The 18,857-nt window shown below is 31.4% G+C and overlaps 1 protein-coding gene and 1 long non-coding RNA gene across 4 annotated transcripts in view; one reads left to right on the plus strand and one right to left on the minus strand.

Annotated features, from left to right (window-relative positions):
- Window positions 1-18,857, plus strand: part of Cadps (calcium-dependent secretion activator 1) — a 39,098-nt gene that overhangs the window by 2,531 nt on the left and 17,710 nt on the right. For all 3 annotated transcript variants that reach the window (XM_076405585.1, XM_076405586.1, XM_076405587.1), the window contains exons 3-15: window positions 4,002-4,109; window positions 4,169-4,441; window positions 4,504-4,679; window positions 4,746-4,825; window positions 8,459-8,601; window positions 8,654-8,734; window positions 8,833-9,162; window positions 14,233-14,499; window positions 14,557-14,839; window positions 14,903-14,929; window positions 14,989-15,177; window positions 17,652-17,788; window positions 17,848-18,035. In XM_076405585.1, the coding sequence (XP_076261700.1) occupies window positions 4,002-4,109; window positions 4,169-4,441; window positions 4,504-4,679; window positions 4,746-4,825; window positions 8,459-8,601; window positions 8,654-8,734; window positions 8,833-9,162; window positions 14,233-14,499; window positions 14,557-14,839; window positions 14,903-14,929; window positions 14,989-15,177; window positions 17,652-17,788; window positions 17,848-18,035 (2,282 nt within the window). The remainder of the gene's footprint in view (window positions 1-4,001; window positions 4,110-4,168; window positions 4,442-4,503; window positions 4,680-4,745; window positions 4,826-8,458; window positions 8,602-8,653; window positions 8,735-8,832; window positions 9,163-14,232; window positions 14,500-14,556; window positions 14,840-14,902; window positions 14,930-14,988; window positions 15,178-17,651; window positions 17,789-17,847; window positions 18,036-18,857) is intronic.
- On the minus strand, window positions 337-968 carry LOC143197277 (uncharacterized). Its single transcript, XR_013005971.1, has 3 exons — window positions 830-968; window positions 523-564; window positions 337-468 (listed from the first exon to the last, which is right to left on the minus strand). It is a non-coding gene; the product is annotated as an uncharacterized LOC143197277 (long non-coding RNA).

The raw sequence follows: 18,857 nt of genomic DNA on the forward strand, positions 1-18,857 counted from the left end.
AATCCTATACAAATATAAATGAAAATATACAAAAATGTAAATAACATAAATATATAAAATACTTATATAAAATATAAAATATATAAATATAAGGCAGAAACAAAAAAATATAAGTGTATAAGTGTAAATGAAAAAAAAATTAAGAGCTCAATACTAAATAATTAAAATATTCTTCTATAACGCCTTGTCGCTTTTTCGTTATTTGTTTAGTGTCATCGATTTTATGGGATCTATTAGAATTGTATCTTCTCCTTTTGCTATACTGCAGGTAAACTTTAAGTCCTTCCGTGTTAATATTGCATGAATTTGTTTAATCCAAAAATATAATGAACACTTCAGAATAACGTTTAAAATTTGGTCTTGAAAATCATTATGAATTGGACAATTGACACAAATTGAAAATATCCCTAGCATATGCTCGACGAAAGGAACCAAACTTCTTTATAAGGCTGCTATAGCTTCTACATTCTAAAAAAAGGCTTTGTAGTATTAAATATACACATTATGTATCAAAAATATTACCTTTTTGGGGAGTTTCTTTTAATAAACACCCTCTGATTGTTGCTTTAAAAAGTAAAAGATAAGTACTACAAATATCGTTAAGATATCTTACAATTAAAGATAATATTTATTAGTACTAATTATCCAACTATCCTAATTAATTATTACTTTTTTGGAGGACTTCTTTATGTGATGACATAAAATCGAAAACATTCGAAACAAATTGGCTACTACTTAAATTAATATTTTCACTACCACCACTAACATTTTGATAAGAAGTAGGTTGGCTTTCTATAAACAAACAATATATAGATAATTGTACATGTACCTGATAAAAACAATGTTTGATAGGAATTTACCCTAAGACCTGTTCGTGGAGGAAGGGTTCTGAATTCCTCACTAAAATGTCTGTGACACACGTTAATATATTTGCATTGTGGTTAATCCAGAAATTTACTATTATTTACTTGATCAACCCGTTTTTGGAAGAATAGGATCATTGTTTGAAAAACGATGTCTAATTTTGGTAATAATTTTTTATTACACGGATGCATTGTAATCAACTTTTGTATTAATCACTTAATAAACAATAATGTAACACAGAAAATATGCACAACTCCAAACGTATATTTCTTAACCTTAACACGAAACCACTTAAATCAGCAAACTTAAAAATGGTGCCTTCGCACAATTTGACCGGCCAACCACATGCCTTTTTATTGGCGATTCCGGCAATTTAGATAGGACACGTTATTCTTCAGTCTTCTCCGGATTTAGCGCATGTGCATTTGAGCTCCACTTAATTTTAAAGTAGAGAAGAGTTTGCCGCATGCGTACATACAGCTTTATTTACTTACATTTTTTTGTATAATTTTGGAAATAACACATTTTATTTAAAAAAGTATTGAATAAAATGAAATAATAAAAACAATTTCTATATACCTTTCTATTTTTATAAAAACACCGTATTTAAATTAATTTACATATTTGAACAACTAACAAGATCTCTAAGAACCATATATATAAACCATTAAAACCATAAAAAAGACCAAAATCGTTTAGATCAAACCCAGCCAATATAGTTAAAACCAAATGAAAAAAACACCACTATATATGAAAGCAGTGAAATTTTCCTAAAAATCTCAAAATATGATCAACTATGATCGCTACTATTCTTGATCAACAAATCCCATTAATAAATTGACTACCCCAAGCTTTCGATAAACGTATTATACATTCACTAGCCTAAAATTAATGGATGATCGTACTTTTAAACTGAAAGAAATCTCAGTCAATACAATCATTATTTTTACAAAACAATAATTTATCATTAGGTAGTTTTATATTTTTTTAATTTGATCCAGGTGTACTTTTGTTAGCAAATTTATATATTTCATAGTATCACTGTACACTGTATCTTAGCAAAATGCTTTCTAATTCCTTCTTCCCCAAATTTCATATTCTTCGACTTTCAGTGTAAACAGATTCTAGCTATATCTGACCTATAAAATAAATTTTAAATCATTACTAAAATATATTATGTTTAAAATAAATGTCTAATTATTACCAGTTGTTGCAATTTTTGTTATTATTCTTGATGGACAAACCTCATTAATGACTTGACTAGTTCCAACACAAGAAGAATCATTTTCTTCTCTGTTCTTATTATCATTAAATTTTGGCATATGTTGATACCTATTCGATGTCATTGAAAATGATGTGTTATAAATTTGGCTGCTAACATTCCCATTATAAATAAAATTGATACTGTTTGGATTTTATAACTTTTAAAAACACAACCTTACAGTCTGCATTTACCCTCGTCCTTCTATATTTTAAAACCAATGTATGTTAAGCCATCAAGAATAACAGAACAATTTAATTATTATTAGTTGGAACTGACATGAAAAGTTGCAATAAATGGTACTCCCAACAGTAAAAATCGTCAGCTCTATTGTTAAAGATGAGTTGAACAGGAGAGAGGAGAAGGAGAGTAATCAAAATTCAATGTTTTTATTGTAGACTTTTCAATATTCAACTGAATCATAAGCAAAATTACTGAGTATCTTGTCTAGAGTCTTTAAATATTTATTAACTTTGTTATAATATTTTAATGTCAGTTTACGATTTATATTTGTAATTGACGTTTGTTTGTGATCTTATGAGAAAAATAACTCTGAAATAAATAAATAATAATTAATTTTTTTCTATACTCTAATTAAAATATATTTACTCAGTCAATACAATCATTATTTTTACAAAACAATAATTTATTTACTTATACTCTTATATAATAATGCATTGTATTTTCCTTGTCATTAGATCATTAGGGTGTTATTGGTAGTTTTACATTTTGTTTATTTGATCCAGGTCTACTTTTGTTAGCAAATTTAATTATTTCATAGTATCAGTGTATCTTGTTCTTACATCTTAGCAAAATGCTTTCTAATTTCTTCTTCTCTAAATTTCATATTCTTCGACATTCAGTGTCAACAGATTCTAGCTATATCTGACCTATAAAATAAAATTTAAATCATTACTAAAATATATTATGTTTAAAATAAATGTCTAATTATTACCAGTGATTGCAATTTTTGTTAGTATTCTTGATGGACAAACCTCATTAATGACTTGACTAGTTCCAACACAAGAAGAATCATTTTCTTCTCTGTTCTTGTTATCATTAAGTTTTGGCATATGTTGATACCTATTCGATGTCGTTGGAAATGATGTGTTATAAATTTGGCAGCTAAGATTCCCACAATAAATAAAATTGATGCTGTTTGGATTTTATAACTTTTCAAAACACAACCTTACAGTCTGCATTTACCCTCGTTCTTCTATATTTTAAAACCAGTGTATGTTAAGCCATCAAGAATAACAGTACAATTTAATTATTATTACTATATATCCTAGATTATTTGTTGTTTTAACCTGAACGACTTCGAAAGAATGTACCGCCATTAGAAAAGGAAGATAATATGGTTTTTATATGTATTCTTTTCTATGCAGTTTGTTTATAGTTTATTCTATGCAGGACAGTGCACATGCGCCAAAACCGGAGATGACTGAGGAGTAACGAATTCTAATTCAAACTAGCCATTAACATGTTGCGATCACCGCGCTACTCTTGATTGAACTAAGCAAAACATTGCACCACGGTCGCCTATACACTCGAATTTCTATTTTATTATGGTGGTAATCAGATGGGGCAATATCTGATGAATACGACGAGTAGAGTGGTTTTTCGGATTCCTATGTAGCTTTTTTACATCTAAATGGAAAATTTGTTAATGTTTAGATCTAGAGTGATACATTTTTTCCATTTTATCGAACTAGATATAAAAGAGATAATGAGTTTTACTTAATTATGTTTTATATAATAGTCTAAATTGGTTATTAACACCTTATTATATTAAAAAGCTGTTGTTTAAAGTAATGTTATTTTTGTTAGAATATTAAGAATAAATATTTATACATTTTCACAAATTTTGATAAAGGCGGAAGCGTCGCCGTACCATTCCCACGGATCTGAAGGCAGTGGCGTCTTAGAGATCCCCAACAATGCTGCACTGCAGCGATCTTTATCACCAAGCAGTGCCGTCTCGGTAAATCATCGCCTAGATCTATTTTAGTACTCCAGCGCTATTTCATTTCTGACTTATAGGTGGAAACCCACAGTATTGGGTCTTCCTCGAGAGCTAACTCTCTCCCAAGACCAACCAGCCCCTCCCCTTCAGTTGCATCGGAAAAAACCGAAGTTGACATCCAGGAAAAACAGGAAAGAGAAGAAGAGGAGAGGAAGAGGAGGATACAACTTTATGTTTTCGTCTCTCGATGTATAGCTTATCCGTTTAATGCAAAACAGCCCACCGACATGACCAAACGTCAGACCAAAGTTACCCGGCATCAGCTTGATGCAATTGTAAATAGATTTCAGGTTAAGTTTGATTTTGAGCAACAAATATTAAGTATATTTTCATTGCGCTCTTCCTGTTTTAGAGTTTTTTAAAAGGCGAGACTCAAATAATGGCTGATGAGGCCTTTCAAAATGCTATTCAAAATTATTATGATGTATTTTTGAAATCAGAACGAGTAGCAAAAATGGTACAATTAGGAGCTTGGACACAATACGACTTTCGAGAAGTATTTAGAAGTAATATCGAGAAAAGAGTCAGGTAAAATTTATATTTTGTTTGTACAAATATATTATATTATATAAACGTCACTGTTTGATATTTCAGATCATTACCAGAGATGGAGGGTTTAAGCAAGGAGACAGTGTTTACTTCATGGATGGCCAAATTCGATTGCATATTAAAAGGTACATTCTTTTATATATATTTTTAAATTATTCTGGAATTTTTATTTTTTACAATCTGTGTGTTAAGGAGAGAACACAATGTTGCAAATGAAATCCAATTTGTTTTCACTCTTCTTTTTATATATTAATGCACAAAGACGAGTTTGTTTATTTTAACGAATAATATAAAAATATATAAATTTAAAGATGTTAAATCGATACATAATAGTAAAAATAATGATGAATTGAATGTAAATGACTTACTAAATGGTCTGTCTGGTTTAGGGTACTACTGATTCCGTCATCGGACCCAACTGATTATTATACACACGACATAAGAATTCTACTATTCTTGATTCTTGACTTACATTCTTGATACCTATTCTTTCTTTTTAATTCTGATTAAATCTTGACTCTTTTAACTGTTTCTTAATTCATGCTGTTTGACTAAATCGGTAATTATATAAATGTTTCTGGTTTTGGTTCTATAACTCTTTTATTTTAATTTTGCCAATTCTTTAGTCAATTCTTTCATAAATTCTGATTGTCGTTGTTTTTTGGGACCGATTTGGCAGCTGAAAAGGTTTCCTTGCTGATGTTAACTCAATTTGTAAGAGAGGATTGCCCATGAAGGCGCTTTATTTGGGGTATGAGAACCTTTGGCGGCTTGGAAAACCGCTTTTAGGGGATAGTCTTCGGGGTTTCCGGATTGGGAACGCCTTTGAGAGGAATCTGATGTAGGAATTTTTGGAGAGAGCTTGCATGGAATTTGTTGAGCATGTTGTATAGGGAGAAAACGAACCGTCTTATTTCCAGTGTATCAGTTTCCCGATGAATTTGGGTATTTCATACAAACCATGGCGCGTTCAGAGTTTGTCTGAGAAATAGGAACCATAGGAATCTACGGTCAAAGATGAGGCCGAGATATGTGGCTTTTTGTCGCCACGGGAATGAGACTTTTCCACTCTCAGCTGGTAGGCGCGAATGTCTCTCTGATTGTGAAAGCCTGGGTTTTTTTTGGGTTGATTTGCAACCTCCAGAAATTTAACCATAGGACTGTAGCATTCAACTGAATTTGAAGTTTTCAACACCTTTCTTCATTGGAATATCTGACATGAAGAGGTTGAATAGTGCTGGGGCTAATGGAGAACGTTGGGGCGAGTCCTGCTTTGACTTATTTAGAACTAGAGAGTGTATTACCGATCTTTACTTGAAAGGACCTCTCCTCGAGAAAGAAACGCAGTAATATTATCGGGCCTTCGGGTAAACCTACTTCGATAGTTTTGTATATTAGGCCGTCGTGTCAAACTTTGTCGAACGCTTTTATTAGGTTTTAAAAGACCGCGCTGAGCTTGTGCTTTTTCTTCATGGCGAAGTGAATTTTTGCAGCCAATCTAGTTCCAGTTCGTCTGATATGCCATGGTTCTTCTTAGTGAACCGGTTGAGTGTAAACAGGATCGCACTTGGCAATCTTGGACGTTGAACTAAACAGGCTGATGAGCCTGTAGTCTGAAGGTGAAGACTGATTCTCGTTGTCGATGCATTGTGTTTTAAGGCTGAAGCTCCTCCCTCGGGTTCTTGGTGGTGGTTAAGAAGACTGGTTCAAGAAATCCTTTTCTGTATCCTGATTTATTCAGAATTTCAGGGGGGGGGGGGTGTTAGACTGTTCCAGCTAGGAATTTCTCACGTCGATAGAACATGTACGTTATGGACTCTTAAGGCATGCTCGAAAATTCCACGATCTTGGACCTTCTTGATATTTATGGTTATAGCCATCATAAGGGGTCCTCTACCAGGTTTTTTTTTTGGCCTGGAACCGGGTAGGGGAATCCTGTTACGGATACCTGGTCGGGAAGACCCGCAAGAATAAGCGAGTTGGACTGGTTATGTGGAGGCTACCTCTGGGCTATCCAATAAACCCCACCCTATCAGCTGCTCGATTACCTCTACCAGGTCTACTCTTCTGACACGCTTCGTCTATCATCGGTACCTGAACCCCTATTATCTGGAACACTCGAAAATGAGCCGATAGGACATCCTTTTCCCATGTCATAAAATTCAAATAAAAACCGGTTAAGTGGTTAATAAAACCATTACAATTTTCGTAAACTTAAAATTAAAGAATTTCCTTAAATATAAATAAATGTAGATACGTTTCAACAATATGTGTCTGTGTTTTTAAAAATCTGTTTAAGATATATTAACATAAAGGCACTAATTTTTGTCATAAGATTACTGCGCTGCTATTTGATAGTAAATGAAATATAAAACAATTTTATTATATTTGTTTTTGTTTATCTGATATGATCGATTTTAAAATAACCTTATTAGAATGTTATTTTATGTTCATTAATAATTTGTACATCTTTTTATAGATGGTTATTAAAAACAAGAAACAAGGTTCATAACATATTTAATAAAGAATTATTATTTCAATTGTCTAAAGTAAAGCCGGATTCGAACCTGTGACGTTCTTAACGGTTAAGATTTAATTGCATTACCAATAGTACAGACTGAAAACTAAGCTGGGGATGTATCAGGATTTTTTTTTATTCGATTAACTCTCAGCAGCTTTCTCCAACAACTGCAGGTGAATTTGCACTGAACTGAATTTCAACTGCGAATATGTCGAAAAATACAATATAGGTGTTTATTTTAAATGGGGATGTAACAGTGACAATTGAGGTATCTCATATCTCATGTAATTGTCTGCGTACGTATTTACAAGCTGAATTTTTGAAAACTCCAAAACCGCCCAAAAGATTGTCTAACTTGTCTTTATTTTATTATGACTTATTTCTATCTTACTTTTATTAGGTGCTTACATATATTTTGATTAGCGATTTCTATTGATGAAAATGCGAAGTATCTATATAGTATATTACAGTGATATTTACTATTTTTGCTGTTTGGTTTCAAGAGATCTGCTGCGGAACTCCATCAAACACTTTTAGGAACGTATGGTGATGCATGGTTGCAGCAATTTAAAAGTGATCATTTCAGTGTCAACGACAAATAATGGCTTGGATGATCAAAAAATATCAAGGACAATGAATTGCAAGACTTATTGGACGAAAACCCAGCCCAAACTCTCAGAAAACTTTTAGACATTCTAGCAATTGATGAATAAACTGTTTTCAGATGTTTACCTGCGGTGCGAATGAAGTATCATTCCAAAAAAAGACTAGCAATAGCAAGTAACTAATTCAAAGTGATCCTCTTGCATGAAAACGTACGACCAAATGTTGTAAGAGTTGTAAAGAATAGCTTAAATAGGAATCTTCTACGCCCAGCATACTCGCCAGACCTAGCACCTTCAGATTACTACTTGCTTAGATCGATCGATTTGGCTGGGACACAGTTTCGAAATGCTGAAAAAGTGCATCAATGATTGGATCGCTGCCAAATCAACAAATGTTTTTTAAATTGGAAATGTATCAGAATACATACAAGCACCTAATATATATGACAAAAAGCTTTTTTCGGTCGATTTCTAAATATAAACACGCTTAGGAGTCAAGCAAGTTTTTATTCTTAAAACAATTTAACTTATTTGAATATTTTGGTTAATTGTATTTGGCAATAAAGCAATGTATATTTTTAATTACATACTGATTTTTCAAATTCATTTATTTAATTTATTATATTGTTCAGTTCAAGATGACGAAACAAAAAGGCCTAGGACACAAGCCATCAACTCGGAGCTGATATTATCCAAAGAGCAGTTATATGATATGTTTCAACAAATATTGGGCGTGAAAAAATTTGAGCATCAGCTTCTTTTCAACGCGCTGATGGTAAATAATAGTTATTGAGTGCAGAATACATAATATATGTCATTGATTATAGCTTGATTCAGCTGACGAACAAGCAGCTGCAATTCGAAGAGAATTAGACGGGCGAATGCAAAAGGTCGCCGAAATGGAAAAGGTAAGTGACAACACACAGCATTGCGATGACAGACTATCAACGGACCGAAATATACTATCAGTCATCTCATCGGATGTATTCTCTTTTTTCTCCGTTAGAATCGCAAGCTGCTACCAAAATTTGTGCTCAAAGAAATGGAATCTTTATACATCGAAGAACTGAAATCAGCCATCAATTTGTTGATGACAAATTTAGAATCACTGCCAGTATCCAAAGGATCTATGGATAGTAAATATGGTTTACAAAAACTTAAACGCTATAATCAAAGGTTGCATAACCATAATAATCCGTATAATGTGAAGCACATTTTGATGAACTATGTTACTTCTTTTAGATCGCAAGGATCTTTAGTGAAATTGGAAGGGGATTCGGCAGACAGTGATACAACACTTACTAAAATGGACGTTGTACTTACCTTTCAGCTCGAGGTAAGCTTATCCCATTCCCCAATCTATACATTATGCTATTCTTCAATATACTTTTTTAACATTTAAAGAGTTTAATATTATTAATATTCGCTGATTATTTAAACCAGTACTATTGTTTTTCATTGAACTGGTCATAAATATATTATCCTTAATTTAATCAATTAATGTTTTTAGCTAATTTTAAATACTACATAATATACTACATATTTGATAGTGTTACTATTTTTATTTAATTAATTAATTACGTTAATTAGTGTCTAGGAATCTCTAGGATATTATAGAGAATATATACATATATACGTTTTTACAATCAAATAGGATAAAAGATAATTTTTCCTACTAAATTAAAAAGTTATAATTCATATTTCTTAAATTTAATGGGCTTTATCTATTACGATATTCTAATTAGTATTTTTGTTAAGTTTCGCTGATTTAATTATAATAATAATAATAATCTGAGTGTATAACGTAACTTTTACAACTTCTTGAATAAATTTATTTTGTGTAAGGTCATAGACAGAGAGATATTTTGGAAATAATATCAAATGTTTTCTATGACCGTTTTCAAAACTTGCAGCCGCAAAATTATAAAGTAATTAATGAATTTACACATATAGTCCAGCGTTTTCAACTGTCTGCCCACTAAGTGCTGCATTGACTTTAACAAATGATAGTTAGATGGGAACAAATCTGATAAATATTCCTCGAGTAATTAATCAGCAAGATGAAGTCGAATATAGCCATGCAGCAGTATGACATAGTTATTAAACAAGTCCCTTGGTCCGTGTTTGGTATTTTCTAACATAGTTCTTCGTTCAGTTTTTAAATTGTTGGCTGTAGCGCTCCACATTCACCATTTAAACTAATTTGCAAGAGTTACCCTCTTAATAAAATACCCTCTTCGTATTCCACCAGACACAGAAAAGAATATTTTTTATGCGGATGACAATGATATGGGTTGCCTGTGATTTTCCTGCAGCTTTTTGGTTTAGGATTCTAGTAAATAAATATGTGTTTGGATAACGTCTAGCTGAGATACAAACTTTTGTTGCGTTTGAATTGAATCTTCATCAAGCAGAGCCTGCAATTCTTTATATTTAAACCTTTAGACGACTAGTTACTAAAATCGAAATCATCATTTCTGAAATCCGTAATTACATATTTCATAAGACACAACATAACGACAAAAATTATAAATTGTTCATTGATGGAATTCGTGTAGAATACAGTAGCGAATGCTATTTAACATAATATCTGTAACAATTATTATCATAATATCCGTCATTTTGAAAGGTTATGTAACTTCACACAGGCCCGAAAGACCTCCAAAATATTTCTATTTTAAATTTAAAATTAAAAATTAAAAAAAAAAACAAAGCATAGACATATTTTACTAAAACATGAGTATAGAGTTATATATTATGAAATTGAAATTAAAATTGAAAAAGCTTAATACAATTAACACATGTATTACATTATGCAAAATTGTTACAGGCAAATATTTATATTTTTATAGATAATACACAGAAACATTAATGTTACTGATTTAATTACTAATAATATATTTAAAATCTACTACATTTTCTTTAACAAAAACAATATTGCCCTAATTATAATTTACTTAATTAATTTTACGTTCTATTTATCGATCAAATTTTCAAACTAGCTTTTGCTTTTAAACAATTAATTTAAAATTTCGGAGATTTTTGTTGAATTATTTTTTTAGCTATATACGTGAAAATAAAGTGTATTGAAGAATATTTTAAAATTTCAGAAATGTTCTCTATATTTAATATCTATCCAGTATAATTATTGTTTGTTGATACATAATATAAAAACAAATGTTTTACTCTTAATATATATAAATATTGAGATCATTTCAAAAAAAATATTGTGTTTTTGTGTGCGAAAAAGTGTGAAAACAATGTATTTTTTTCATCGCTTCTGCTTGCTTCTTTAATTTGTTTATTAATATTCTACAATGTTTTATTTCATAAGTACTTGCAGCAAGATGATATATAAAAACAGAATTATTATTGTAATGTCCTAATTTTATACAACAGGAGGTGGAAAATGACAAAATCTGCTTAATTAGTTCATAGATTAATTGCAAATACCCAATTTACATTAAAATAAGCTTCAATGATTGCTTTAAAATAAATTTATGATATTTGCTGCATAGCTTTTTGAGAATACGAGTAGTTAAAATAAAATAGGGTTATTTGTCTACATTTTTATTCACAGTAACTGTTTTAGTTCGATTACTATTATGTTTTTTAATGCATCAGGATCTTGAATAAGTACGGAATGATTTTTGTAAAAAGATATATACAAGGTTAGATCCATATTAGGGTATTTGAATTGAAAATATTGTTCAATCAAATCATGTTTGGTGAATTCAGTAAGTGAAGTAAAACTACGATTTTAGTAAACTTCTTAGTCCATTTTCTCTTGTATTAATTACCCCCTCCTGACTGTATAACGTCATTTTGTTCAATACCACAATGATCTGCCGATATGTTTTCGTAAGATTTCAGCATCTAATATGCTTGATTTCACATATATTAGATTTTTTACGTTCTCTGAAATTATTATATGATAATGAATTAATGATTTTGTTCAACTAACGTCATGAAGTCTTCACAATTTCTGTATTTTGCTCCGATAGAGCATGAGTGTTAAAGGTTTGCCACGACAGTCAGTATGTTTACTACTACTATAAAAAATGTTCTTATTTCTTTAAATATATGAAACACTGCATTTCATGCTTGCTAATATTGTTGGCTTTTAGATGCATTAGCATCGTACGCATTTCACGACCAAAACCCTCATAACGGTATTATGAAAATGAAAACTTATTCAAGGTCCAAATAAAATATTATTTCTTATACACATTTTCACCTATATTGTTATATAAACTGTTATCGTATTCCGAATAAAACTAAAACAGCTATAATATTTAAGTAAATAAAGCTTCAAAATATGCTTTTAACTGTTTTGAGTTAAAGCTATTTAGTGCTTTGTAGTTTAATATAAGCCTAAGTTTCTATCATAATTACATTGTAATGTAACTGCTTAAAAGAGTATTCAAGCGCGTAATTTGATTTTCAGGTTAAAGTCAGATTAAACGATAAAATGTAATGAAAATTTAATTGTGTAGATAAAATAACGATTATAGACTTTTTTAAGAACTAAGCCTTTCAGGCTTTTTAAATAATAAGTGTGATATATCAGAATCATGTTGATGTTTTATTAGGTGCTTGCATGTATTTTGGTCAGCTATATCTATCAATGAAACTGCGAAATATTAATGTGAACTATCAAACTATCAAATTCGATCGATTAGACATTTCTCTTCAGAAAGTAATAGTTTTTCTTTATTTAGTATTGTTAAGTTGTTCAGTGTTGACGCTAATCATGGATTGTTGCTTAATTGAAAGAAATCTGCTGCCGAAGAACACCAAGCACTTTTAAAAATGTATGGTGGTGCAGCTCCGCTATATCGTAATAGCCATTTGTGGATCCAACGACGTAAAAGTAAAAGTGGACTTTTTGATATCAATGAGAAAGAACGGTCTGGACGATCAAAAAACTTCGAAAACAATGAAGATTTATTGGGCGAAAACCTAACTCAAACTCTCAAGTGACTTTCAGATCGCTTAGCTGGTGATGGAGGAATTGTTTCTAGAACTTTACCTACAATGGGAAAAATCCAAAAGAGGGAAAAGGGCTATGTAAGGGAATGTTTCAACATCGCGGTTTCATTACTTGTCAGGCAAAGAAGAAAAGTTTTCAGTGGCGTATTACGTGATTGGCGATCTACTATAAAAATCCCTCAAAATGAACTCAAGAAGTCATCAGTTAGTCCAGGAGAGACACTCACATCGACACCGAAGCGGAATATTCATGACCATAAAATATTTTGGGGTAATGGGTGCCGTTTGGGGTGTTTGTAGTGTGTTTAAGAGCTGTTAAAATCAAATGAAACTGCTACTGGAGAAGTATATCGACGTCAGTTGAACAAATTGTATGGGGTATTGTTACAATTGCGGGTAACAATCCTCCTCTATCGTGACAACGATGGGCCACATGTTGCAAAAATTGTGAAGTATACTCTATTGTAATTCGAATAGGAAGTTCTGTCACACCCAGCATACTCACCAGACAGAATGTCTTTTGATTACTAGTTGTTCTTGACTGGCACACGGTTTCAAAATACTAAATAAGGTCAACAATTTTTAACGGTACCGCTATGTCCCAAAAAGGATAGGAAAAAGCTGTAAAAAATGGTGGAAAATATTTCAATTAATATATATTTTACCAATTTTTCTCAATAAATGCCTTTTTAAAGTGAAAAATTTATCAGAATATATGAAAACACCTAATATTTCGATTTCTACGCATTTTTATAACCAATAAAAATATGTTAAAAAAATTAAAAAACGAATATTAGAAAAAGTGACATTATATTTACTTTGTTTGATTTTCATCATTCGTCATTTTATTTAGGGACCAGGTAAGAGCTTTGAATTGATTGGTTTTTATTAAAATAAAATATTCCTGACCAGAAATATCTTTAATTTGGGTATCAATATATTAAGAATAATAGATGTTTTATGTTTAAAAATATTCAGTCTCATATTCAGTCATATATATATATATATATATATATATATATATATATATATATATATATATATATATATATATATATATATATACCAAAATTAATTAATGGGAAACTAAGTAAATATGCAAATATTTAACTTAACATTATTATATCGAATATTATAGTTTTACTGCAATTCGCAGCTCGCAGATTAATATCGCTCTGTATATTAGCAGTAGATAAATATTTTTGTTGGAGTTAATTAAATTTCCAACGAATAATTGATGACTGAATTCTAAGTAAATGCTAAATATGAAATGAAAAAGAAAAAAATAAGTAATGTAATATTCCTAAAAAACAAATCACAGAAGCAAAAGAGTGATGTTAAAATATTGACGCTTGATTTCAAACTAAATGTTGTAACTAACTGAAAGAGATATACTAACTAATTGTTTCCTTAGGTAATCGTAATGGAAGTTAGGGGAATAAAATCATTACAACCTAACCGAATAGTTTATTGTACTATGGAAGTTGAAAATGGCGAAAAGTTACAAACTGACCAGGCAGAGGCCTCGAAACCCATGTGGGATACCCAGGGCGATTTTTGTACAACGCATCCACTACCAGTTGTGAAAGTAAAATTGTTTACTGAAAATCCGGGTATGCTAGCTTTAGAAGATAAGGAATTGGGGAAAGTAATTTTAAAACCAACTCCTTTATCATCAAAGGTAACATCACTACCATTATGTTATGTTATGCTAACACAAATTTAATTGTATTATCAGGCACCAGAATGGCATAAAATGACCGTACCGAAAAATCTAGCCGATCAAGATCTACGAATTAAAGTTGCTTGCAGAATGGATAAACCTTTGAACATGAAACATTGTGGATACCTCTATGCCTTAGGTAAAAGTGTGTGGAAGAAATGGAAAAAACGTTATTACGTGCTGGTCCAAGTTTCACAATACACTTTTGCCATGTGCAGTTACAAGGAAAAGAAATCGGAACCTTCGGAGATGATGCAGTTGGATGGATACACTGTCGATTATATCGAGGCAGCTAGTGGTAAACTATTTGCAACAATAATACTTCTAATACACCAGTAACTTTGCTATTATTATTTTTAAGCAACACTCATGGTAGGAACTGGTAAACGTAAGTTAATACTAATTCAATCTTGATCGTTAAATGTTTTGAGGGATATTTATTTATAGATTTGGAGGGTGGCCGATATTTTTTTAATGCCGTCAGAGAAGGTGATAGTATCATATATGCGAGTGACGATGAAAATGAGTGCCATTTATGGGTAATGGCGATGTATCGCGCCACTGGACAGTCACACAAACCCACACCACCTGTTACATTGCAAGATAAGAATTCCACTATTTCAAAAATACAAGGAGGTACGTATATTTAGATATTTAGCACATGGGATGAAAAGTCTCATGTAAAGAAAAAGAAGTTTTTTTTGTTCGAAATTGATTTTATTCATCAACGTAATCTCCATCAGGAGCCACACAATCATTCCAGCGCTGCTCTAACATTTCAATACCACTTTACCATAACGAACACAATTACGTAATTTATTATATATTTTTATATTAATATTTTATGATTAAATATTTTTAAAATTTGGAAATGAATATTAAAATAACGTCTTTACAATCATTAAATTAACTAATGATTTTTCAAAACTTAGGTCTATAAAGTAAATAATCAAAATAATTGATACAAAGTTCAAAGAATAAAATGTGATATAGTAACATATCTTATTGAATTAGTGATTAAATACCTTAATATTTATAAATGCTTTAAAATGTTTACAATTTTTTTTCTATTTGTCCTATGTGCTCCATGTATGCAAATTATGTAGTTATTTTAATTTGTACTGCTGCATATTTTCATTACTTCATTTATATATTCATATAGTCCTTATCTTTTATCTATATTTGTCACCTAAAATATATATTATAAAAACAATAAATACATCAGAAACGTTAAATGTGGTCCAAGAAACGATTAGCGACCGATTACGAGCAATGGAGGAAATCCAAAAGATGGGAAGATGGGTTCCACATTAACTGAATGACAGGTAAATGTAAAATCGAAAAATCGTCTTTGAAATGCTGCTTCAAAGGTATGATCGGAAGCCATTTCTGCATTGAATAGTGACGGGTGGTGGAAAGTGGATTTATTTTGAAAACATCATAGAGAAAAAAAAACTAATACCAACACACCAGTTTGGGTTTATTAACAAGCATTCAACAATTAACCAGGTCCACAGAATAACAGATGTTATTGAAAAAGCCTACGAAAGAAAAAATTATACTCAGCTATATTCTTAGATGTAGCACAAGCCTTCGATAAGGCAATAAATAAACATAAACTGCAGAAAATATTACCAAAACAACACAACGAACTATTAAAATCATACATTACAACCAGAATGTTTAGAGTCAAACAAGAAGAAGCTTACTTTACAATAAAAGAAGCTAAATCATTTGTACCACAAGGAAGTGTACTGGGGCCAATGCTTTATATACTCTACACTTGTGATATACCACAAATGGAGAATATTACGATGGCTACATTTGCAGATTATACTGCGATTATAGTTGTCGAAGACAATAGTGAAGAAGCCTCACGAAAATTACAACAGGCAAGTGACAATGTTAATAATTGGATACAAGCTTGGTAAATAAAAATTAATGAAACTAAATCTGTGCATGTGCAGTTCACCTTCAGCCAGACCGGACAAGCATCAATTACATTAAATACTATATAATTAAATTGCTATTATATAAGCAAATACTGAAACATATATGGACATGCGGAGTTCAATTATGGGGAGGTTCTGCAAAGAGAAGAACATAAAAAAATACATACACATTTTTCAGAACAAAGTCCTGAGAGGTATTGTGGGCGCACCTAAATAACCAACACCGAGGCCTTCAGATACCCACAGTCAGTCAAAAAATCAAGAGAATTGCGAGGGGGCATGAGGAAAGACTCCATTCTCATGAGAATATTGAAATATTGCAACTTTTGGATACCACCAGAACAGGACACAGACTCAAAAGAATCAAACCGTCTGATCTTGTGTAGTGTTCTGTAGTGAGGTGCATCTAATAAAAAATACAGCGGTGACATATATAAACATTATTTTACCAGAGACTGAGATAGGGCCGATGGTCCTCCTAGTTATATACCTAGATTTAAGTTATCATGAAGACAAATTGTAGGTTAGTCGGAAACGAGTAGTAACAATGTAATAATTAAATAATAAAAAAAGAAATTTGAAAACCTTAAGCGCAAAATATCATGGTTATCACCTGAAGAAGCCGACCGATCGACTCCAAGGTTAAATCGTTTTGGTCGCAGGAGAATTCTCTGTGGTTGGTAGGACCAGAGTGGCGTGGTGTATTTTGAACTGAAATATCGTGAAACAGTTAATAGTAATCGCTACCTACAACAAAGGATCAATTTGAATTATGCATTGCTCGAAAAACGTCCCAAATGGACCCAAAGACACGGTAAAATGATTTTACAGCACGATAACACGCCGTCTCATAAAGCAAAACCGGTCAATTAAGTGTTGGATGCACTTGTATGGTACTTTCCAAACTTTGCCCCGTTCGACTATCAACTTTTCGCATCAATATGCTTTTATATAGAATTTTTTTTTTAAAAAAACGGGTTCTTTCCAGTATACCTGGTACATAGAACGCAGCTGAAAATACTCAAACGGCTTTTTCGCTGCAGACCTGTGTTATGGTTATCAAACATCAAAATAATAAGAATTTTTTAACTTGTTTTCATAATACATAAAATGTTGATCAACAACATAATATATCTCAACATAATATATTTATTTTAGATGCTGACAGAGCAAGAAAACATGGAATGGAGGATTTTATATCAGCAGACCCTTGTCAGTTTGATCACGCATCTTTATTTAAAATGTTACAAAATTTGACACTAGAATATAGATTGAATGATCCATATTGTTCATTGGTGAGTATTTTAAAATGCGTACTTTATATCAAATTAAATTTGATCATTTTACTTTACAGGGATGGTTCAGTCCAGGTCAAGTGTTTGTATTAGATGAATATTGCGCTAGGTATGGAGTACGAGGCTGTTTCCGACATCTCACCTACTTATCTGACTTGTTAGAAAGAGCTGATAAAAACTATATGATTGATCCAACTTTAATCCATTATAGTTTCGCATTTTGTGCCAGTCATGTTCACGGAAACAGGTTAGTAGATATGTTTACTGCTCAATCAATATTTTTTGGTAGATTAGTTAGAAAAATTCTGCCACAAGATAGGTCGTTTCAGGAGGGCAAATATCTGTCAAGCTTATTTAATATATTTTTTATGAATTAATGCACTATGGGATGAATACAGATTGGCTTAATTATGTCATAATTATGAGGAATCAACAGTTGATGAAAGATGTCTGCATTTGTACAGTGTTTATTGAATTTGAGTCACCTCTTTGTCAACTACACTTAATTTGCCCTTCGTTTGTGAGATATTCGTAATTTTCTTTTATGTATTTCTAAATAATGTTTAGAGTAATTCTGTACTTTAATATATTTCCTTACAGTACTTGTTCAACAATGTGAAGTGTAAAAAACACTTATTCTATAATAGAATTCGTAGTGTGACATTCGTTCTTTAAACTTGAACTGATGAACTGATTTTTTACTACTACTTTTAATAGCAAGGAGACATAAGATGAGAAATTTATTAAATAACATTCATGTATGTTTTATACTCTCTTCTAAATGATGTTATTAGCGTTGGAAACTATCGACTGAAAACAGTCAAAACAGTCGATAGTCGCAAAATAGTCGAAACAGTCGGTAGTCAAAAAACTAGCGTAATTACTATTTTCAGTCAAATGCAAGGTTCGACTGTTTAGTTCAATTCGTGATGTCAGACGAAGATGTACCAATCCTTTCCTGTATAAATTGCGAGAGAAGAGGACGGAGATAATTGCTTGGAACAGTTGATTTTTATATGTGCTTATATTTTCCAACGGTAGAATAAGTGAGACGGAGACGTACCTATTC

Source organism: Rhynchophorus ferrugineus, unplaced genomic scaffold, assembly GCF_030347505.1.
Source record: "Rhynchophorus ferrugineus isolate W39M unplaced genomic scaffold, kcgeb_rfMv2 rfM5, whole genome shotgun sequence".
In the NCBI taxonomy this organism is placed as follows: domain Eukaryota; kingdom Metazoa; phylum Arthropoda; class Insecta; order Coleoptera; family Curculionidae; genus Rhynchophorus; species Rhynchophorus ferrugineus.